Source organism: Ictalurus punctatus, chromosome 15, assembly GCF_001660625.3.
Source record: "Ictalurus punctatus breed USDA103 chromosome 15, Coco_2.0, whole genome shotgun sequence".
NCBI classification, from domain to species: Eukaryota; Metazoa; Chordata; class Actinopteri; order Siluriformes; family Ictaluridae; genus Ictalurus; species Ictalurus punctatus.
Genome location: NC_030430.2, coordinates 20,390,227 through 20,414,987, shown reverse-complemented (window position 1 = coordinate 20,414,987; position 24,761 = coordinate 20,390,227). Strand labels below are relative to the sequence as shown.

Here is a 24,761-nt window from a genome sequence, read left to right as displayed (position 1 = left end):
CTTTTGAATAGAAAGGATTGCATTCTGGATTGTGTACTTTCGAACAGAATACGGTTTAGCAGTTTTCCACTGCGGTTTCATGTGCTTTAATCTCATTTGTATACTAATTTCTAATCTTAGTTGTATTCAAAAGGAAAAAAAAAAACGGCCCACAGTTGAGTTTAATACAGTTGTCCTAATAGTTTTGTGACGATCAGCTCAATGCCTCAGGCAATTTAAATGCCACAACACAGACCAGTGGGTGAACTTGTAAGCCCTGTACGCATCCGTCTGCGAAATGACACACTTTTAGTGACTCTGCATTTTATACGTGGTTTACAGCTTAAATAAATACACGCTTGTATGAAGTACGCAATTTTCTCTCTCTCTGTGAGGTACCTACATGTGTGTAACAGGGTGAGAGTAATTGCTTTTGTATAGACCACCAATATGACTCATCTCTTAAAACTTTTTTTTATATTAAAGTGCACCTATTATGGTTTTTCAAATATTACCTCTCATGTAGTGTGTGTGTGTGTGTGTGTGTGTGTTAGAGTTGTTTGTGAATGTAAAAACGTTTTTTCAGAGTTTCACGAATCTAAGCGCACGACAAACAGGGGTATTGATTCCCAAAAGAAGGAAACGATTCTGAAGAGCTGAAACGAATCGTTAGTGATTCCAGACTTTACTTCCTGTACTAACCTACGTACGTTTATAACAAAAAACCCTGCCTCTGGTCTTCATCGGCTGCTCGCTGACAGCGGTAGACCAATCACAACAGACTGGGACATCTGACCAATCAGAGCAGAGTATGCTCTCTGAACAGAGGAGTTTAGAATGAATCCTTCAGAGCGGATCATTTAACGAGTCGTTTGTGACACCGGGGGCGGGGGGGTGATGCTGCAGTTTAAATTATGAGCACATTAAAGAGTGGTTTTTTTTTTTTTTTTTTTTTTTTTTTTTTTTTTTTTTTTTTATAAAAAAACCTTGGATGCATGTAAATCTATTGTATGAGACCTTTAAAACAAAATTCGGCATGTTTCAAAAACATAATAGGTGCGCTTTAACTTAATTTAGTCTCTTTTACATAATGGATTACTTGCACTCAGGGCTATGATGTATTTCCTTTTTGAAATAGCACAAATCTTGTGTCTCCGGTAGCGCTGTTTACATTCTGCAGTAAAGCGAGACAGCAACATCTAACGTTTGTTGTTGTGTTTTTTTTTTGTTTGTTTGTTTTTTTTTTTTTGCTTTTCTCCAGTCTGTGAAAACATAGTTTTGGGCTATAGTTTTAGCTTGTGTGTTCAGATGTTTGAGTGTGTTTTTTTTTGTTATCTTCATAGTAGTTTATATATGATGACAGTCTTGACTGTTTTCTCCAGCTTAGTAACAGGAGCATCGCAAGTGTTCTTACATGCATGATGAAAGTCGTTGGTGTTCGTTTTCATGAGCTCCTGCATGTATAAACGGCGCCATTGGCGTTACAGTGGACGAGCCAGAAGCAGCCGTGTTTGGTTATAACACGGAAGCGTTTGTGCAAGTATCCCGTTATTGCTCCAATAAAAACAACCGTACCATTTGTAAAAGGTAGCTGTTACACACACTCACATCTGACAGATATTCAGAATGTAATAATATTATTGTAATCCAGCAGTCAATACAAATGATACGCATTAATCATGTATAATTACCTGAGAGAAAACATTACAACTGCCAAGATAAAGTATTGTACTTACACAAGCCAGAATGGAAGTTGCTACATTGTCAATCTTTACATATGATGTACTGTTGTAATTTGCAATTGCACATGTATTCGAAATATTTAATCAGAATTATAGCCAATGAAGCAAATATGAGTAAAAAATAAACAAACGAAATGATAATTTGTACTGATTTTACGGTGGCTTAGCGGTTAGCACGTGGTTAGCACCTCCAGGGTCTGGGGTTCGAGTCCCGCTGGGGCCGTGTGTGCGGAGTTTGCATGTTCTCCCCGTGCTGTGAGGGTTTCCTCCGGGTACTCCGGTTTCCTCCCCCAGTCCAAAGACTTGCATGGTAGGCTGATCAAGTCTAAAGTGTCCGTAGTCTATGAATGGGTGTGTGAGTGTGTATGTGATTGTGCCCTGCAATGGATTGGCACCCTGTCCAGGGTGTACCCCGCCTTGTGCCCAATGCTCCCTGGGATAGGCTCCACGTTCCACGTGACCCTGAAAAGGAGTAAGCTATAGAAGATGGATGGATGGATAATTTACCTTCTTTCTCTGCACATAGCTTTCAGTGTCTTTGGGCACAACCAAGCTAAAAGACCTGTCAATAAACTGCTCATGTGGCTTCAATTCCCATGTTACATATCTAAAGGCTGTCTAAACTCACCATTTTGTGGTCTGTCACACCTTCACTGCTGAGCTCACAGCCACTAATCACCGTCCGTGCACAGCATGCACAACCAAGGACACGTCTGCTAACCGTACTTCACTACGTCCTCAGTGTCTGTCTTTTTTTTTTTTTCATCAGCTGTGGTCCACACTCGCATCTCTCACATTCCAGCTCGGAAACTCTTCTCAGCCTTAAAGATAATCTTGTAAGCTTGAATTGTTTTGTTCTGCCGAGAAAAGCTCGTGAAGCCTTGAGGGATTGATTCACTGACTGGCTCGTGTGAATGGTTTCTTTAGACGGATGCCATGGAGATATAAAATTTTTTTTTTTTTTTTTTTTTTTTGGCTAACGTGTGGAGACTCTTGTACCATGTGGACATGTGTATAGAGTGAGAATGATCCGACACTGACCATATAATCGTAAACAGAATGTAATGTTCACCTACCTACACTGCACACTCCTGTCCTAAGGTAAATAATGACTCGTATTTACTTAGTAATGAGTACACTGTCACCATGGAATAAATCACAATGGGACATTGGGACAGGGTGGTGTGAGGCATCTGGACATAATGCAGATTTTCATTACCACCTTTAAGTCAATTTTTTCCCCCATTATATCATGCTATAAGAAGTGTTTTATACCTCTTATACCATAGCAGTTTGCCAACCATTATTACATTTAATGTTATGGAATGTCCACATGACAAGTTATTTCCTGTTATCGCCGAGGTTATTGCAGCTATTTATAGCTGCTGTTCCCTCACAAGACTTTTTCCTCTCTCTCTCTCTCTCTCTCTCACACACACACACACACACACGACGTTAATAAGATTCAAAACGCATCTTGTGATGGAGAAATCAGAAATAGCAAACAAATCCTTATTAGTCCTCTGACTGTTGCAAAACTCTAGCACTGGAGACTCCTTCCATACATGCTAAATAAATGCCTCCTTCACCATAAAGATTATACTTTTATTTTTTTCCTTCATTTTTTTTTTTGTTGCCGGTTATTAGCATTAGATTATGTAGAGCATCCGAGGAGCATAGGATTTGCTGTGAACTAACTGTTGCTATAGAAACGATCGCTTCGACTCAATCCCTGCGAATCAATACCTTCTGACCGATTAGATCTATGATGGATTAACACACTTCCCCTCGCGCAAGTGCCGGAGCACACGGCGAAGCTCACAGTGCGAGCGCTAAAATGCTAACCCGTTTGTGGGTTTTGGCGTACAAAATGACGTCATCCCTGCACCACCCTGTGGTGACCGGCTGTAGGTTTTTTCCGATTTGATACGCAGCAGAGTTTTCTATGAGCGGAGGGCGAACTTTACGCGTCAACAACGCAGTCGATCATGTTCATGTAATCGTGGGCCGTCAAAATCATTATCGAGATCGATATCCGTTTCATTGTGCAGCCCTATCAATGGAGAGCAGACTGTGAGTATTATCTCTTGCCTGCTGGACACGGCTCACCTGCTGAACAGCTACAGATGCCAGAGGATTATCCCTGACTTCATGTACTACAGCAGATTAACTGCCTGTCTGTCTCTCTGCCTGCTTCCCTGTCCACCATTTCATCATGCAAACACCATTTTAATTAAATACAGTTGAAAAGAGTGTTTTAAAGTTCACTGTTCAGGAGAAATTCACTAAAATAAATGCTACTGCCGGCATCAGTGATCCGAAAAGGAAAAAAGGTTTGGTGTCCCAAAAGTCTCCGTATATAGGAGACTATGTTTGCCAGCACCGTGCTAGTCGTGACTTCGTCAGTGGATTTTCACTTCTCGGTCGGTCTACAACACTTCCGGTCTTTTTGAAATTGTTCATTTTGATAACAGTGTCGTGTGTGTGTGACGTGACGTGTTTGACACGTTTCCTGTTGAAGTCCTTCACAACCTGGCGACAGCTTCCTGACCCAGCCATGAGAGTGATTTTAATACGTTTTTCTTTTGTCAAAGGGTCAAAGGCATTCTTTAAGGCTATGTGGAATATATATATATATATATATATATATATATGTATATATGTATATGTATGTATATATATATATATATATATATATATATATGTATATATGTATATGTATGTATGTATGTATGTATATATGTGTGTGTGTATATATATATATATATATATATATATATGTATGTATGTATGTATGTATGTATGTATGTGTATATATATATATATATATATATATATATATATATATATATATATATATATATATATATATGTATGTATATATGTGTGTGTATATATATGTATGTATATAAAGATAGATGTATGTATGTGTATAATTAATATTATATAAACTAATATGAAAAATGTAGTTAAACATTTTGTTAAATGTTAATCTCCTGTATACATGGAGACCTTTGGAGCACCCTGTCTCTGCATTGAGTAAAATCAGTGAAAGGTTTAACTCGAGTCTTTTCAACTCGAGTGTGTCCTTTCTTGTGCTTTTTTACACTGCTGTTACATCATTCAAACATGGTAATCTCGAGTCAAGTAGGAATTTGCCGCGCTCCCTTTTGTGCCCGTTTATGTTCGGTTTTTATGAGCACATCACAGACTAATTACATTCCCTCAGCCCGGGAGAACAATACGGCCCCGGGTACCGAACATTAGAAACGATCCTGCCTTCCGGAAACGCTGGCGAAGACGAGCGCAGTAAAACTAGTCCTCGTGATATCTGGATTTAATAAACGTATTTGCATATATCGCAAGAAACACTGCGCTACCCTGACGGCGTATATTGACCGATCAGAGTTTTAATCACAGCGGATGTTTTAAAAAGCTTCACTATCTTAACATTTCTCACTCTCTCCACACTCCTGTGCTTTACCACTTACAGACCGTAGAAAAGGCTCGTGTAAAGCCTGCCGTCATAATCACTGTTACGTGAAGGCAAATTGAAAACCAACGCAGTGACTTGAGCGAATATTTCTCTCCTCTCGTCGCTTGCAGAGCTCGTGCAGGCAGACACACACGAGTGATTTCAGATTCCTTCGTTCTTGCATCACCCTCGGTGTCGCAGAGACATTTCTTTTGTTTCTTAGCAGAAATGCAAATCAGGCAGCTTCCCTTAAACCTCCCAGCTTCAATCTATAGATTAGATTTAATCACCTTGACATTGCTGATGACCGGTGTGTTGCACCACGTGGATACACAGTGTTCTGGGCTCAAAGTGCGGAGCTGCTTCAGGACACCGTAACCCATGCTGCAGGACTATAATAATAGACTCTGAGCATGGCGGTCCACAGAAGTGCAGTTATGCACTCAAAGCCTCCGTAATTCTTCTCCTAAACAATATTTTAGCTTCTTCTGTGAAGTCTTTGTAAAGTAACAGTCTGCTGCAGGAACTAAAAATACCACCCAGAGACTGACGCCAGCCTCGCAGCTCCTTCCGTTGGGCTTCTGTGAGTCAGTGTGTGTGTGTGTGTGTGTGTACATATAAATATATGTATTCCATTTTTCTATATACTAGTTTAGCTTGTTAAGAAAAGCCTAGTGCACTTTCCAGAATGCCTCATGTCAGAAGAGAAGTAACTTTCTGTCCCTTTTTGAGTTGCCAAGTTTTTCAAGCATGTTATCTTACCTACTCGATAAAAAAAAAAAAAAAAGTGTGGGATGCCACAGTGCTGCCATTTTTAAGCCTCTTTACCGTTTAGTTCTGTGTTGTCCAGGATTACTGAGTGTGTGTGTGTGTGTGTGTGTGTGTGTGAGATGGATTTTGGATCTTGTTGTTCTATAAGCTAATATGTTGCAGGCTCACTTTACATTACATTTTATGGCATTTGGCAGATGCCCTTATCCAGCTCTATTTACATTTATCTCATTGATGCAACTGAGCATTTGAGGGTTGAGGGCCTTGCTCAAGAGCCCAACAGTGGCAGCTTGGTGATGATGTGAACTCACGACCTTCCAATCAGTAGTCCAACGCCTTGAGCTACCACTGGCTCACTTTGGACTCTGGCCAAGTCTGTGATTATTACTCACTAATAACAGGTTTACAGGAAATAATCAGGGGAAGTAAAAATGGTTTTGGGTCAGGTGAATGTCGAGAGGCTAATTGTGGTGGTTGTGACCTCTGTGCTCGTCCATTCCTGTTAAGGAGGTGTGGCCTACACGCATGTCGGTTTGAAGGAGACATGGCCGTCATACGTGCCTTCCGGTGTTTTTCACTGCATCTTGAATTACATATTGAGATCAGCACGGCGTCCTGACAGAAGGAAAGAGACAACACGGTTAATTATTACTATTGAAGCATATTTCCGAGTGATTTGCAGCTCTGAGCGTTCTACATTAGACCAAGCACCGTTCTGATTAGCGCGTGTTTGAGTGTGTCATTGCGGTTGAGGCCGGGTGGTGTTTGTGCAGACTGCAGGCAGGACGTGACGTTAACGCCAGGCTCCCAGGTGGACAAAAACCAACCGCCGCAGCTACTTCCTCCTGTGCTCTCTGTGCTAAATGTGCCCTAACTGCACCTTACTGATAAGCCATACTGTGTGTTTTATTTCCTGTGTGAGTGTGTTTGGTTCAGAGCCAGGAGGTGTATATATCTTAAAAAAGCCATTAAATGAGAGATGCAGCAGTCAGATAAGCAGGCAAAGTGTCGGTCAAAGGAAGTTAACCGTTACAGGGTCTCCTCACTTCTGACAGCTGTTATTACCTCAGGTGTGTGTATCATAGGCGTGTTAGAATGCAGCGTGATGTCTGTTACCAAGATGCAAATCTCTGCATCTCGGATTTTACCTCAGCAGCCACGTTCGTCACCAGCCTATGATTTTTGTGTTTTGGGTGCGACAAACGATCCTTATTTACATAATCATATTTTAAATCGAACAGTTCTGTAAAATTCCCGTGATGCTTCGTATTCGCACATTTAAAAAAAAAAAAAAAATCCAAATGGAGCCAAAGTCGAGGAGAAAGAACCAGATGGAAAAGTGATTCAAGTACAGTACACCACTCTCTGTCCTGAAATACCTCATCAGATCTGAAGATCTGGAACCGGTGTGAAGTAAATATTTATACGCGAGAATGCAGTGATGGAATTTCATTACTTGCTAGCGACATTACTCTGACGTTGGACACAAAATGTGTCATGGCTGTTTGATTACACTTCTAAGACTGTGTACTTTCGCTATTTCTCTGAACCATCAGTGATTCAGCAGTGATTCATTAATTTGATGATTCATTCAGACCAGCAGGCACAAAGTACAAGAAGAGAGATGGAGAGAGAGAACATGCAGTGGAAATTTATTATACTAGCAATAAAAAAAAACAACAACAACATTGCACATTCGTATCAGACTTCATTGGATACAAAACTATCTGTCTCTATTAGTGCGCCAAATACCTCTCTGTATTCAGATCTGAACCAGAAGGATGTCTCCAGAAAAGCTGGAGAAGTAGTATTTCACTCAAAAAAATATAAAACACCACAAAAAAAAGCAGTTTGCTGAACAGAACATAATTAGGTGTAACTCAACATGTACAGTTCCTCAACCTCAGCTACATCATTCGAGTTCACAATCGACTGTGTGTGTTACTTGACCATGTAAGCTTGTTAACCATCTTAAAAAAAAAACACTTTTGTTGTTAAACCTGACTGCATTCGCCATCTACTAATATTTGATCATAGATTCTACTGCTGCGTTTCACTGTACGATTTTCATTTAATAATATATATTTTTTAATTGTTTAAATTATTAGCCCCCGCCCTGCCAGGCTCTGGGTTACTGATCGGAAGGTTGGGGGTTCACGCCCCAGCACTGCCAAGCTACCCTTGAGTGTTGGGCCCTTGAGCAAGGCCCTTAACCCTCTCCGCTCCAGGGGCGCTGTATCATAGCTGACCCTGTGCTCTGACCCCAATTATTTCCTAACATGCTGGGGTATGTGAAGAAACGAATTTCACTGTGCGCTAATGTATATGTGACCAATAAAGACTCCTCGTTATAAATACCAGTTCGTATAGAAATATGGGTTTCCTTTAAATGTGAAGTAAATTCCATGTATCCACTCAATATATTTTATTTCATGGACGTTACTTAGATGTTTGGAATAATATTGTTTCTAGCTGGAGAGCTTTCTTTTCCTGAACTCCTGAACCAAAGATAAATCACTTTGGTATGATTTTGATTTTGGTGCTTGGACCCCTAAAGATGATCATTTGGATAATGTGGGTTTCCTCCACTGTAACAAAACAAAAAAGGTCACGGACCCCCTGGCCATGCTTCACGGTCTTTTTGGGGTCCCTGGATGCCACTTTGAGAACTACTGGTGTAGACCACAATATCTGTTTATTCCTGAAGAACTTGTTCGTATTCACATCTCTATGCCCTACTTTTTTTTTTCCTCCCATCAGTGAGTGCAGCCATGTTGTACATCGTGAGACTTGTGCATTTCTTCAACTTGCCGAAACTTTCCAAACACTGTCCTGAAGCTGTCTGAATGTGCGAGTGTCCCTGAGCAGCTCATCGAGTTGTCTTCAGCAGCGGTAGATCCTCCAGTTCTGCTTTTCTCCTGTCACACACTGAAGCGGCTCCTCGAGGCCCGTGGCTGTGTGGGTGGGTGCTGCGATCCGAGCTCCGCTCTGCTTTTTTTGGACTCTCGGCTTTCTAAATTTGGCGCGCCTGTTTCTGTCCCAAATCCCACCGCAGGGAGTTTAGCGAAAAACGGCTGCTCTGGGATTGCAGTGCTGGAAAGTGGGATGTGCGCAAATCGATTTAGCTTTGGATTGAATTCGGACGGCCTCAATAGACAAAGCCAGGGAGTTAGTGTGGATAGAGAGAGCCTCTGTTTTTGTGTGCGTGTTTGTGTTGATGAGAAATAACCTTCATCACTGATGTCTCTGACTGTTTATCTGTGTTGGACCAGAAACATTTTAGTTTTCTCTCAGATACAACTGTATATCAGTACAGTAGAACCCCTGTATCTGCTGTTTCAGTTACCATGGTTTCACTTCGGGGGGGGCGTTTATGTTTATTCCAGAAGTAGAGTAAACATTTATCATTTAAATTGCGTGCCGTTCTGAGTAACGTGATGATCCCTTTGTCCAGAGTGTCCACGCCGTATATGCTACCCAGACGTTAGGCACTTAGCAGCCGTCTCGGTTATCAGAACAGCTGTCGTGGCATCGTAGCGCTTGTGTCGAAGAAGTTTAGTAATGGCCCCAAAGCACGAGAGTAGCGATGCTGGCAAATCGGACGTGCCAAAGTGAAGTGCTTCCTTTTAAGCGAAAACGTGAAAATTCTCGATTCAATAGGGAAAGAAAGCAAATCGTATGCTGAGGTTGCTAGGATGTACGGTAAAAACGAAGCGTCCATCTGTGAAACTGTGAAAAATGAAAAAGAAATTCATGCCATTGCTAAAGTTTATCATGGGTACGTACAGAATATAGTGTTCACTAATATCAGTGGTTTCAGGTAACCGCTGGGGGGCTTGGAATCCATCCGTCACGGATAGGGCGGTCTTACTGTAGTAGGGGTGGGCAATATGACCAAAAATATATCACCATACCGTTAGACGTTTCTACTATATAAATAAATTTATATATATATATAATATAGTGTATATCGTCATATGAAAGTTTGTTAACAACCTACAAACAAAATATTTTTTTAACGTTACATTTAAAAGCAAACACTACTTCGCATTGTTTAATGTCTAGAAAAAGTATTTTAAAATATAATAAATAAAACATTCGACATATAAAAGCAAACACTAACTATTGTCTAGCAAAAGATGTTCTTTTCAAATGTTAATAAACACCTAAATGTTCATATCAAAATGTTCATATATAAAAACAAACTATTTGTGTAGAAAAAGATATTGTGACAGGTAATTAAAATGTCTTGAAATAATAAAATATATATATATATATATATATATATATATATATATATATATATATATATATATATATATATATATATATATATATATATATATATATATAAAATTATTGATAAATGTTAAATTTAAAAGCAAACACCAACATTATTTAATGTTAAAGTAATTATTTAAAAAAAAAATTACTCTCCAGATGGTGATTTTGGTCAAACGCATGGAAACGCCCTTAGAAAAACGTGTGCAATATTCATTTTCTTTGCGATCATCCCATTTGAACTTCGACTAGGAAAGGCTTCATGCTGTGGTCGTGTTGAGTTTTCCAGCTAATCGCCCCCCAGCTGTAGTCATCTGCAGGCATCTGTATGCACACACACAAATCAGGCGTGTTCAAACGTCCTTTACTTCTCTTACTCAATACAAGTAGCACATACAGTGAATCAGAGTTCTGGGGGGAAAAAACTTCAGTGTCACCTTTCAGAAAACCGAAACCACGCATGCACTCCAAATGGTGCAAGAACAGCTTTCCTTTACTTCGGGTACGCATTAGATAGGCGTTTCAGGCTCATTTTACAGGAGCTTTAAGAGGATAGAAAAATGACTTATTTAAAAAGTATTGTTTTCCTAATTTTGGGGGGGATTTAAAAATATATATATATATATATATATATATATAAATAAAGCATCGTATCGCTCACTCCTGGTCAGTTGAGCTGTTTGTTGTTTTCTTCCACAGTGCTGCTGAATTCTCTAATCTGATTGGTGTTTAATTTTCTATAACAGCAGCTCTGACAGTAATTCGAGCTCGAATTAAAATCAAAGTTTGCATTAATGTTTTCGTTCTCATACGGTGTTGTTTCTCCTCCATACAGGGTTTTGCAATCGCTGAAATGAGGACACGGTTTTCACCACAACAATCAGGAAAACAACCTCCGACCGGTTTCTGTAGTAAACGTTCTTGCACAGTGACGGCGCGTATACCAAGACCGATAATAAAAATGTTTCAAAAATCAAAAACGAGAATGGTGTTATTTAGCTAAAGAAAATGTATGCGTAGTTTGAGTAAGATTTCAGGAAGGAGTCTCCAGTGTCAGGGTCTTGCTCACAGAGTGTAAGTTTCCTACCACGGCGAAGGCTTCAGGACCGAGGACGTTGTGCTTTCTGGTTGCTAGGTAACGGGTCACAGTTTAGCCAGGCGAAACTGCAAGAGGATATCACGTGACTGAAACACTGCAGTGATGTCATGACGATTGTAGCTTGGTAATGTGTTTAGGCTTGAACAGATAAAGTTGTTGATACTCGATGGTGAAATGATGTGAAGTCTGTGTTGAGATTTCTTTCCTGTGCTGTGGGAGGTAGCACGAGATAAATGAGGTGTTTCAGCGTGTCGAATGTGCACCAAGTCTTTTGTTTCGCCCTTCTTCAGTGTCTCTCTCTCTCTCGTGCTCTCTCTCTCTCTCTCTCTCTCGTGCTCTCTCTCTCACTGTGTGTGTGCATGTACACTTCCTCCCCATGCTTGGGTTTTTCCAGTTACCCTGAGAGCCGATGAGGCAGGAAGCCTGACCGGCTTATCGTTTCCTCTGCTACTGAGCGCTCCGTCTCTGTGTGTGTGTTGGGGGTGTGGATAACAGATAGGCTCAAACACAGATGCACATTAAATGCACAATGACACAGTGACACAGATAAAGTCCTAATACACACGCGCGCACACAGGTTTATACAGACATGAGTGAATGTCAAGGCATGTTGCTCTTGACTCAGAGCTGCTTTGTCTCTCTGTCTCTGTGTGTGTGTGTGTGTGTGTGTGTGTGTGTGTGTGTGTGTGTGTGCGTGCGTGTGCATTTGGCCAATGTTGTGTGAGTGCTGGCCAGTTGGCCCCGGCCATCGTCCAATCAGCACATTCCTCCTCATGAATACACTGGGGCTGAATTTGGCAGGCGGTACAGGGTGGGGGAACAGTCATATCCTGTCCACTAACCCTCTCACACACACACACATACACACACACACACACACACTCATGATACTTTACATTAATTGAATACAAACTGATAAAAATACAAACCCCAGGAATTCATGGTGACTCCCATAATTGTCCTACTCAGTGTCAGACAGGTGCTCGGCTGTTGTCTTGGAGGATGTGTGTGTGTGTGTGTGTGTGTGTGTGTGTGTGTGTGTGTGTGTGAGAGCGAGAGAGAGAGAGATCTGGGACACAAAGGTGCCTCAGTGCTGATGGAGCACTGCCAGTGTGTGCGCTCTGAATTCTTGTTGTTGTCGTTGTTTGAACACAGTCTCTACTCTGTGTGTGTGTGTGTGTGTGTGTGTGTGTGTGTGTGTGTGTGTGTGAGAGACTGATCGTACTCCGTGCATTACATCAGTCCTGTAGCACAGACTCACACACTGTTCCACACAAACACGCCTCTCAACCCCTCTGTGTGTGTTTGTGTGTCTGTGCATGCTTGTGTGTGTGTGTGTGTGTGTGTGTGGTGTTTTTTGTGTCATCTGGTATCTTGTGTATGTATTTGTGTGGTTGAGTGGATGTTCTTTTGTGCTTATGTGAGTTTGAATCTGTTTTTGTGTACGGTGTGTGTGCGTGTGTTTTTGTGTATGATGTGTTTTTTTTTGTTTTGTTTTTGTGTGTTGTATCTTTTGTGTGCATATGTTTGAATGTGTTATTGTGGGTTTGTGTGTGTGTGTGTGTGTGTGAGAGAGAGAGAGAGAGAGCACACTTTGAGTGCTGATTTGCTAGTTAGCTTATTAGCACTTCTGTGTTACTTGAGAGAGTTTAGGCAGTTCATTGTCGATGCTCATACCCATAAAACTTTATTGGCTGGGTGTAAAAGGAGTGGAGTGGGAGATTATGTGACTGCGTGTGTGTGTGTGTGTGTGTGTGTGTGTGTGTGTGTGTGTGTGAGCGAGCAGGAAAGGGCTACGATGGCAGGAGGTAGCTGCAGTATTTCTAGTCCACATTCTCAGGCTAACCAGGCGTGAACTTGAGCTCAATGCTGAGAGCCAGTTTTCCTTTCTCTTGTTTTCGTCCTCCTTTTCTTTCCCTTTTTCTCCCTGAATAAATCTCTCGCGCAGCTCAACAGGCTCCCTTGGCTCTTCCTCAGCTCCGCCTTTCACTTCTTTTGTTTGCCGAGTTCATGTTGAGGCCCACGTTGGCCTTTTCTCGGGGAGTCGGATCCCAAAACAAACATGGCTGCACGGGTTCCTCTTATCACTCGCTCTGGAAAAGATGAGAACGTGGCCGCGTCCTGTGAGACGGTGCAGGTCCTATGGTGGCTTATCTAGTCATGTGGTTAGTCGTTTCCCACAGGCAAGAATGGGGGATGGGTGTGTGTGTGTGTGTGTGCGAGTGAGGGAGACTCTGCAGGCTTCTCATTGCTTCCACACTGTAGTCTGCTGTTGTTGTTGTTGTATCCTTGTGTATGTATACATGTGGGAGACAACAGAAGTGTGTGTGTGTGTGTGTGTGTGTGTGTGTGTTTAGAGCTTGTGTGCTTTGGTGAGTTAGAACAGTGGACTAGTGGAAGTAATGGCAGCGAGATTTGGAGTAGCGGTCAAGGTTTTGTGTGTGAGGGAGAATGTGTGTGCATGAGACTGAGGAGTGTGTGTGTGAGAGAGTGCAGTGTGTGCGTGTGACAGTGTATTGTGTACTACTGTGTGTGTGTGTGTGTGTGTGTGCGCACGAGTGTATGTGTGTGAGCGAGAGATACAGAGCTTCATGTGGTGATTGTGCACATGGCGACGTTCTGCTTTTATGTTGTAGTTTCTAAGCATTAACATTGAAAGTTCTTGTGAGGGGTGTGTGTGTGTGTGTGTGTGTGTGTGTGTGTGGCCGGCCACAAGGTCTTATTAAACCAAGGACTATAGTTTTCATTTTGGCCTACCCTGAAAACACACACACAGTTGAGCATTGGCGACAAATCAAAAATGTATCATGATGTTTAAAAGCAGTGTATATTGTAAAAGCGGTGTTTGTTGTAAAAGCAGTGTGAAAGTGGTGTATGTTGTGAAAGCAGTGTATATTATAAAAGCGGTGTATCGTGTGAAAGTGGTGTATATTGTAAAGGCATTGTAAAAGCTGTGTATGTTGTGAAAGTGGTGTATATTGTAAAAGCGGTGTGAAAGTGGTGTATATTGTAAAAGCGGTGTTTGTTGTAAAAGCGGTGTTTGTTGTAAAAGCAGTGTGAAAGTGGTGTATGTTGTAAAAGCGGTGTATGTTGTAAATGCATTGTAAAAGCGGTGTATGTTGTAAAAGCATTGTAAAAGCGGTGTATGTTGTGAAAGCGGTGTATGTTGTAAAAGCATTGTAAAAGCGGTGTATGTTGTAAAAGCATTGTGAAAGCGGTGTATGTTGTGAAAGCGGTGTATGTTGTAAAAGCATTGTAAAAGCGGTGTATGTTGTAAAAGCATTGTGAAAGCGGTGTATGTTGTAAAAGCGGTGTATGTTGTAAAAGCATTGTAAAAGCGGTGTATGTTGTAAAAGCATTGTAAAAGCGGTGTATGTTGTAAACGCAGTGCTGCAGTGAGCCTTCAGTTATTAAATTTGTACAAAAAGACATGATGCGGAGGAGACATTATACAGATTTTGATGAGCAGTCAGTTGCTTGTTGCTCGGAGGAATAATGGGATGTGTGCGTGCGTGTGTGTGTAATGTGTGTTGTAACCGAATGGTTAGCAGTGTTGATATTATACGCGGTATTGCCGAGCTGTACAGCAGAGTGATGGCGTGACTCTGATTCACATCAGCATCGTCACAGTTCTACCCGACTCATTATTCTGTGTGTGAGAATGATGTGTGAGGCTCTTTCTTCTTCCTCTGCTCACTCCGTTCTGTTGTTTTTGTTTTGTTTTTCACAGGTGATATCACACAAAAGGGCTACGAGAAGAAAAGAGCTAAGCTGCTGGCCCCTTTCATACCACATACCCAAAGTAAGAGCTTATCCCCCACCCTCCTTCTCTCTCTCTCTCTCTCTCGCTCTCTCTCTCTCTCTCTCTCTCTCTCTCTCTCTCTCTCTCTCTTTATCTGACTGTCTTTGTTTTATTGAAGTCGGCTCTGTCCCGAGCACATGCGCTCTCTCTCTCTCTCACTCACACACACACACACTTTCCCCGTGACTCATGCTTTAGGCCAGTGGAAAGGCGGCTCCAGATTTAGACTGGTTTAAAGAAATAATTCGGCCAAAGATGACCTTTGTTCTAGTCTTCCCCGCTGTACTGCGAGCCAAGACATGCTTCCAAAGTTTGCTTGTTTAGTTTTCTACTACGAAGTAAGTTACTAACTTACTTAGCAAACTGTGAGCCAGTCAGTATATAATTAATTATCAAAATCAGATTGGATTTTTTATCACCCAACTCACTGATGATATGCGTTTCAACCTTCAAAGTGTGGCGAACACCTGATGCTTGTGTGTAGTGATGGCAAATTATGTCCCAAAGAAAGAAAATAAAAACACAGCTTCAAGATTCACGGTTGTTCAGTTATTGTCCGTCCATCCATCCCGCTTATCCAAGCCCAGGGAGCTCGGGGCACAAGGCGGGGCACACCCTGGACGGGGTGCCAACCCATCACAGAGCACAATCACACACGCACAAACAATCACACAGTACAGAGAAAATGCCAATGAACCTACAACACGTGTGTTTGGACTGGGAGAGGAAACCATAAAGCACAGGGAGAAAATCATTGCACACATGGTGGAGGCGGGATTTGAACTCCCAGACCTGGCGATGCGAGGCAAACGTGCCTCCTCGTGTTAAAAAAATGTTGTTTTTGTTTGTTTGTTTTTTTCCATTTAACACCATCGGAAACCATGACGGGAACGACACCTGCGAAACTATTTGTTTTGAGATGCCAAGCCGCACGACACAGTTTAAAGTTGGCTTTAAGCTGTACAACTTTTGGCCTGGTTTTGCTGTCGTAGATGTAAATTGCACATCGTGAAAGAACTCTTCGGTCGTGGCATGATAATCCTGCGACGCTATTGTGATCAAAGACGGCCAACGACAAAGGTGTTTCAATGCCAGAAATTTTGGATTAAGATCTGAGTATGAACACTTGTACAATGCTCATCCGAAACCCAGCCGTCCAACAGGAGGACGTGAAGGATTAAAGTCCATTCTTACACACAGTGATTCTCAGCAACAAAGCGACCGGCTCGACCATTCATTTTCAGTGAGTGCCGGTGACTTCCAGCGGCAGTGACCGTAGGTGTCTAGACGTGGGCGTGTCCAGCGACGTGACAAAGTTGAGAGGTTTATGCAAATTTGGCACGACTACCAATGGGAGAAGACGGCAGAGCGCACGTGATCCGCCATGCTACCTGCGAGCCTGAATTGTTTTGTGGAACCAGGCACTCCGGGGCTTGCACTTTCACCACAGAGAGACGACCGCAATAGCATCTCGTAGGATTTGATGCATATATACACTGTTGAATTGTCTATACAATCACTCTCCATCCAGAATGTTTCATTTTAGCAGCAAGAAAACCGTTGTTTTCTTGTTACTACGGCAACCGGTAGTAGGAACTCCTACTTGCAACTTTATAGTACAGCGAATGGCTGTATGTGATCGTACATTTCCACAAAACTCACAGGACAGCTACAAACGTACCAGTAGCAGTGACGAAACCCGGACAAAACAAGCTGGACAAAATCTTCTCTTCAAGATCTCCCTGATTTTGTTAATGTCATCTATTTTAATCACAAGTGTGTCGTTACAGAATCTTTATCATATACCCGTATGACATGGGGAACGTTATCGTGAATTCTGTCAGAGTTCTGTTATAGAAATATTTTTCTGGGATCAGAGCACACAGCATGAGAAATAATCATCACGTAAAACACTGCTGTAATTCTAGAAGTGTCTGTTTCTTGTAGCTCCAAGGGCAAAAAAGACTTGAGACCACAGTCATGTCTCAGCTGGTCAACACCATCTGAAAAGTTCATTTTATTCTGACTCATTATTAAGATGTTCCAGTCTCAGAAGTGTAAAATAAGTAACCGTGTAAATAAAGCAGTCATGTTCATCACAGCAAGATGCACTTTCAGTGCGTTTGGACATGCACTGAAACTGATCATTATTTAAGGGTTTATAGAAATATTCATTTGTTTACAACCCCACAGATCTGTTTTGTTAAAGTTGCAGAGGTTCCTTCAGGCTGAAAGACTTGCAGTGCTTTTTGGGTGTAAACCGTGTAAAGATGGTGTATAGCTCTCCTGCCCTCTAGTGGTAGAAGTCGAGATTGTATATTTAAGGCATGCATGGACTTGTCCAGCAGATTAAAGGCTTTGTTTGTTATGACAAAAAAAAACTTTTCATAAGTACTTATTATCCCCGTGTCGACACTATAATTCAAACCGGCTTAGAGCGATAAATTAAAAATACAAAAAATAAATAAATAACGGTAAAACTACCGTTTGAGTGATTTTAAGCCGTTATTTCCCAACACTTTTCCTGCCGGTAGCTGAACATGCATTCTGAACATATCGTGACTCTTAACAGGAAACGGAGGAGGAAGTGAAAGAGATGAACTCGCTGTGTTTGGGTCAGTTTTGTGCTCTTCGGCCATCTGTCGTTCTTCCACTTGACACAGGAAGTGTTGTAAATCTGTTTCCACCCAGCTGACTAACACTTTCTAGAAGTGGATGAAAATTAGCACACTGTTATTAATATGGCTTGGGGAAACTCTTTTTTTTTTTTATTTTTGTTTTTATCTATAAAGTGGAAGTCTGTTCACAATCCCTTAAATGTCATGCTTTCAAAGCTGCCATTTGAAGCTTCACCCCTCGCTGTTTCACACACCACACCTAATCTCTGTGTTTTCATGCTGCGCATGTGTCCGTGTAGATAAAAGCTATAATTTAGTGATTTGTGTGTGTTACAGCAGATAGCCTTTTGTCTGTATGGACATGTGCTCAGACTGAGTGTGTGTTGTAATGTGTGTAGATGTGGATCCAGGCCTAAAGAGTATCCACTTGGCTCCAGGCCCTGGTGTCGACTCCTCTCCCAGCCCGGACGCTGGACCCTCGGCCCCTCCACGGCAACACCGCTTGCACCGCAGCGGGGGGACCCGCGATGACCGTTACAGATCAGGTACCACCAATACACTCACCATCACCATTACACCGTGCTCACACCAGCAGAGACATTTTGCCTCGAGTTGCCGGAAAATGTTTCTATCTTTTTCTTTCTATCAGTTGGTTTCACTGGTAGCTCCATGAACGTGTGATACGACTGCACTAGCTACAGAATGTTCACAAAGCTACCCATTCCACCACAGCTCAGGCCTTCCTGCTGAAAAATGAGACATATTGTCCAATACGACCCGGACTCAGATACACTCTTGCCGTCAGACTCGACATAAAACGTTTGCTTTTCACACTCGCTATTTTCATGCCAAAATACCAGTGCTATTGCGCATGGGTGCATCAGATATCAGTCCTGTAGTACCGCCGGTTCAAAAGCTCTGGGTTAGGAACAAATGTCCGACCATTGGTCTCGTAGGTAGTCGTCACATCACTGTGAATCTCTGTACAATGCTCGAAACTGTTGACTCTCTCACTAAAAACGAATGGCGTAAGACCGCGTTGGAATTTTGCCAACTGCACATGTGACTACTCTTCCCTAATCCTACCCAAACTTTCACCATTACCCTCATTCTCAACAACCTTTTAAGCCTCGTGACAGTCATCGTAACGTACCGCTGAACTCAAATAGCTGCTTTTGAAACGGCTAATTTTTAAATTCAATTTATACAGATTTCACTGCAAAAAAAGACACATCTGCAAGACGAAATAATTGGAATATAATCGAATTCATCTAATATTTCCTATTATAAGAGTACCGTGATTTAACCTGCTTGTTGATGTTTACTCATTTCATGCTTGAAATAATTGGCCTCTGTTGGCAGATTTTTTTTTTTTTCCCTGCTCAAGCCTCTTTTTCCTGAAAGATTAGACACTAGAATGAGAAAAATATGTGAAGCTTGAAATCTCTAAAGGGCATGTAAAATCAGGCTGAATTGTATTATAAGTCATTTATAATAATCTCATAATAAGAAATGTTAGTTTAATTTGCCTATATTAAAGATATTTTCAGTTTCTTGCATAAAACTTGTCCCAAGTGATGTACTATACACTATGCACTTACACTATGCACTATATGCCCTACCGTCTAGTGTATGAGTTTTTAGACGGGTAGGATCGTCTCAGGTGGAACACGTTTTTTTACTAGCCGGAAGTACAAACGCACTCGAACGTTCCGCCCTGTAGATTTACCAGTTCATACCATTTTTCCTATCGTAGTGCTGTAAATTCTATCTGAAGCGTAGCGGTGGTCATACGACCGTCGTGTAGTTCGGTTTATAGCCTTTAACTTGAGCTTTTTATTTCTGCCGATTGTATTTAGGCTTCAAAATTCATAAAAGTTGTGTTCATTTGTGAAGATTATCTTGATGAACAGAACGTGTTAAGAGTCATAAACTTTTGTTGGTCACAGAGCTTATTTTCTGCAATAATCTAAAACCCAATGGAAAAATCCTATTGGCTTTTTGTCGAGGGAACCGGGGGGGGCGCTAACTTCCGGGTCGGCCAACAAGAATACGTCATCCCTGTAGCGCTCTGTACCGTTCACGAAAATGTATTTCTTCGCTTTACTATTTATATCAATGTTATTTTTTTACCATTTGTAAGACGTCTTGTCCACCGGAGTGTCGTTGGGCATCTTGAAAAATGTTCTGATCCAGTGTACGTGCCTGGTAGCCCCGCCCCTCTTCTGTTACATAAGCACAGTTGCGACCCTCGCGTGCACGTGTCCAACATTCGCACAAGTGCATCATCCAGGTACTCGAAGTGCACTCCTCCGTGTTGGAATTTTCAGTGTGAACACACCGCTGACTATTTATGCTACGAAACGGCGTAGAATAGTGCACAAGTACGCGATTTGGGACGCACCTAATGGTGTAGTTTGGCTACAGTTAAATACATCGCTAAGAATATGAAAATGCGAATCAGCACCGAGATCTCACTCGTATCTACGTGTGACGGACGTGAGCTAGCTACTCGACGTTGGGTTTCAACGTGCTGATGTTGATGATTACAGTAAAATACAGAACCGGTTTGAATGTAGCAGTCAGCAATTTACTTAAACACGAATCGCTAAACGAACTCCGTTTTCTGTGTTCTGTGTGTGAGGTTGAAGGGTCGCGTTTTCCCATAGCATTGCTATTAATAACCAGGACATGTCAGGATGGCAAAAGATATAGGAATGTTTTAGTGTGCGTCACAAAAAATAATAATAACTATTGCATTTTCATGAGCGTAAGGATGTAGAGAGCATTTTCATGGTCTCTTTGACGCAGATTATATTTAGTGGTTTAAAATGACACTCAGTGGTGCTTTATGTTAAACTCTCACACTCACACACAAGTCTGATAATGCGAATGGAACTTAGTCAGTAGCGTTGACTCGGCAAAGGCGCGCTCTACTCTCTCCCCATAGCACTTACTGTAAAGTCGATATGCTTTATAATTATCTGAAATGTCCATACTGTAATAAGCATCCTCTCTCTCCCTGTCTCAGATATCCACACGGAAGCTGTACAGGCAGCTCTGGCCAAGCATAAAGAGCAGAAGATGGCACTGCCCATGCCCACTAAGCGTCGATCTGCCTTCGTCCACGCCGCTGTGGAGAACTGCACCCCTCCTGGTGAGTAGCAAGCTCGCGCCCACTAGCCTTCTGCTCCCCCTTCTGTCCACAGCTCAGTGACCAGAGCTGTGGAGACGTGGCATGCCAGAGACAAGAGTCAGGGTCTATACAAACAGCTCTGTTTGTGACAAATGGGTGGCAAATACTGGTCTCTTTAGTCGCTAAATGAGGAGCTTGTTTAAGGTTATGAGTTACACTCTGATCGTTTTCAATTTGGAAAAAAAAAAATGTCTTCACTCATTTTGTAATGGTAATTTCATTGCGCTGATGTATTGTTTTTGTGATAACGTTGTGTGTGCGTGTGCAGACACGTCGTCCGCGTCGGAGGACGAAGGGTCTCTGCGCAGGCGTCAGGCCGCAGTGAGTGCGGTCCTCGCTCAGAGTCTGCAGAATTCCGAGTTCTGGATCAATCGCTCAATCCAGGGATCATCCACTTCATCCTCGGCCTCGTCCACCCTGTCACACGGAGACGGCAGCAAGAACCACATCCAGAATACACTGGCAGATGTGCTCGCACACACTCGCATAGGTACGCCAACACCGTTAACATACTTTATAGGGACGTAAAGTATGTTAACGTTAAAGTGGTGACAGTGTGTTTAGCTTTTAAAAGGACAGGAAGTTGAGTGCGAGGCGGCTGAAAGAGGTGACAGGAAATTCGATGTGGATTTGAATTAGGCCTAAGTATATTTACAGGCCAGAGTCTTCTGCGTGAAAAGGCATTGACTGACTGCATTAAAGTGGCTTATTACGAGGAACAGGACGTGTTTAATAAATGCAAACTGGCAAAGGGAAATTCTCAGGCACCATTTTGTTTCACATCATTAAGTCCAAGTTGGTGTTTTATAAGCAACACTAATGTATTCTGAGGGACTGTTTTTCTTGACGATGGTTCATATGCTTTGTAAATGAGCTCCTCTGACACTGTAGATAAACTGCAAACTTGCATGAATTCCAGTGCAGCAGTTTCGTTTTCTTTACAACCAAAATCATAGGGTCATTCATCTCCAGCATTAGTAGGGAAGCAGCATGCCTTACCAGCTCAGACCGGTTCTTCTGTCATCAGTTTATTTCACTGCCGTTCTGCTCCTTCGTTGTTTTCTCAAAACATATTAGAATGTGTCTCTCTTTTTTAACCGCCCAAAATATACTTGGGCGCTCATAAATACAGTGGTGCTTGAAATTTCGTGAACCCTTTAGAATGTTATAGATTTCTGCGTAATTATGACCTAAAACAACGTCAGATTTTCACACAAGTCCTAAAAGTAAATAAAGAGAACCCAGTTAAACAAATTAGACTAAATGATTATGTTTGGTTATTTATTTATTTATTTATTTATCGAGGAAAATGATCCAATGTTACATATCTGTAAGAGGCAAACGTATGTGAACCTTTTGCTTTCAGTATCTGGTGTTGACCCCCTTGTGCAGAAATAACTGCAATTAAACGTTTCCGGTAAGTGTTGATCAGTCCTGTACGTTTTAGCCCGTTCCTCAGTACAGAACAGCTTCAAGTCTGGGATGTTGGTGGGTTTCCTCACGTGAACTGCTTGCTTCAGGTCCTTCAACAGCTTTTCTATCGGATTAAGGTCAGGACTTTGACTTGGTCATTCCAAAATATTAAATTTATTCTTCGTTAACCATTCTTTGGTAGAACGACTTGTGTGCTTAGGGTCGCTGTCTTGCTGCACGTCCCACTTTCTATAGATATTCAGTTCACAGACAGATGTCCTGACATTTCCCGGTAGACTTCGCTGGTATAAATCAGAATTCATTGTTCCATCAATGATGGCAAGTCGTCCAGGCCCAGGTGCAGCAAAACAGTCGCAGACCTTGATACTACCACCAGCATGTTTCACAGATGGGATAAGGTTCTTATGCTGGAAAGCATTCTTTTCTTTTCTCCAAACATAACGCTTCTCATTACAACCAAAAAGTTCTAAAGGGTTCACAAATTTTCAAGCACCACTGTATAACGTGAGTATGACCCACGTTCGGGGGAAGACTGCAGTAGAAACACTTTAAATCCACAATAAAACCTGATATAACTTGACTCTCCAATACCTTACGAGTCTGATAGTCTATACGCAGTTATAATCATTACACACTGTTGTGTCCTGATGCAGAAAGCAGCAATGTTCCTCCTGATGTGACGGCGTCCTCCGTGCCACAAGACAGAAACTCGCGGGTGGAAGTGAGTTCCAGTCCTGTAGTGAAGGGCATGAGTCGCGGCAGCAACCGCTCCAGCATGATGGACACTGCAGACGGTGAGCGTGTTATACTCTGATCTGCTCAGCTACATGCTCTACAGTAGTCAGTACAGCTGCTCAGAAGTGCACACTGCAGTTTATATTTCAGTTTACATAAATATTTACCAGGCCATCTTTAGAGAGATTCATTTATCTAAACACTCTACCTATATGACTGTTTAAACTTCTTGTACACATTTCCAGTGTAGTTTGCATGCCATTTTAATAACAAAGACAATAATACATTATAGTTGTATTGAGCTGTCTAAAAATTCAGCGAGGCTTGTAACGTTTTAGAACCCAGACATAACAATAATTAGGATCAGATCAATGCAAGACCCGAGAAAACCGACCATGTGGGACTGTCAGGAATATGGGAATTATCCAAATCCAAAATAAATCAGAATAATTGAGTATTTCAGCATCTTCAAAGTAGACACCCTTTTTTGCCTAGAATTTCTAGAAATGTATTCTTGGCATTTTCTTGAGGAATCCCCCTGAGATGCTTTTTAAACGGTATTAAAGGAGTTTACACCTATGCTGCTTTTCGAAATATTTCGCTCCAAGTCATCCATTAAAAAAAAAAAAAAATGTTAGTTTTCTAATGAAAGATGAAATGAACATGTTGGCACGATTTATATTTTTGTCTACGACACCGATTTCAAACATTTAATCATACACCTTCAGATCAAAAGGTTTTTAAGATCATGAGAAACATTTCAGTCAAGTGTCTCCAAACTTTTGACCTGTAGTGTGTGTGTGTGTGTGTATATGTGTATGTATATGTACGTGAATATGTTAGGGATGTCACGAGAACCGATACTTCGGTACCAACATTCTTAAAACGTGACGGTACTTGTTTTTCGGAAGTAGCATAGGTACCGGGGTTGCAATTCTTCCGGAACTAAAGGGGCAGCAAATACGTGTAAGTGTTTTAGTCGGTCCACAAGTGGTAAAGAAGAAGAAGAATGCTTACAAGCACACGGGAAAAACTACAGAAGATTAGCTTAGCTTAACAAGTTTAGCTCCGCCCCGACTCACTGAGACGCAGAGAGAGGAAATCTCGTTTAGAGGAAAGGTAGCATCGGTTGCTGGTGTGTAACCGATGCTATTGTTCAAAGCGAGGAAACACCTGGAATTTGGCGAAGCACCTGAAAGAAGGCCCTATATTATGTTTGTTTGAGGCAGCTGGCAGCCATGAAACCAGCTAACGTTATGCTCCATGTAATATTGGCGATAGCCAGTTATTTGTTAACGACGCCAACACATTGCAATGTTATACACTACCTCCTAATGGGCCACCATGCATCGCCACTCAGCCCCTGTCCTGTCAGCTAAATGTAGCCTAATGTCACTAATAATTATTCAAACGTTCATGCTTTTAATAAATCCTTTTGGCCTGCCACCATATCAGTGCGCATTTAGGAGTGCACCTTAGCACTTGTTATTAGCATTTAGCACTGTTCTATTAGTCAATGTCAGACAGTGTTTGATAACTAAAATACCTCTCTCTCTCTCTCTCTCTCTCTCTCAGCCAGAGGAGGATGTTCTCCAAGAGTTTTTCCATTTTCTTTTTTAAATGGAAAAG

General features: G+C 41.7%; 1 protein-coding gene across 1 annotated transcript in view; it reads left to right on the top strand.

Annotated features, from left to right (window-relative positions):
• The window catches only part of dip2ba (disco-interacting protein 2 homolog Ba), a 64,626-nt gene that overhangs the window by 20,793 nt on the left and 19,072 nt on the right, over positions 1-24,761 (top strand). Inside the window, exons 2-6 of the mRNA XM_017486927.3 lie at positions 15,078-15,149; positions 18,166-18,312; positions 20,799-20,924; positions 21,232-21,453; positions 23,051-23,191. Of these exons, the coding sequence (XP_017342416.1) occupies positions 15,078-15,149; positions 18,166-18,312; positions 20,799-20,924; positions 21,232-21,453; positions 23,051-23,191 (708 nt within the window). The remainder of the gene's footprint in view (positions 1-15,077; positions 15,150-18,165; positions 18,313-20,798; positions 20,925-21,231; positions 21,454-23,050; positions 23,192-24,761) is intronic.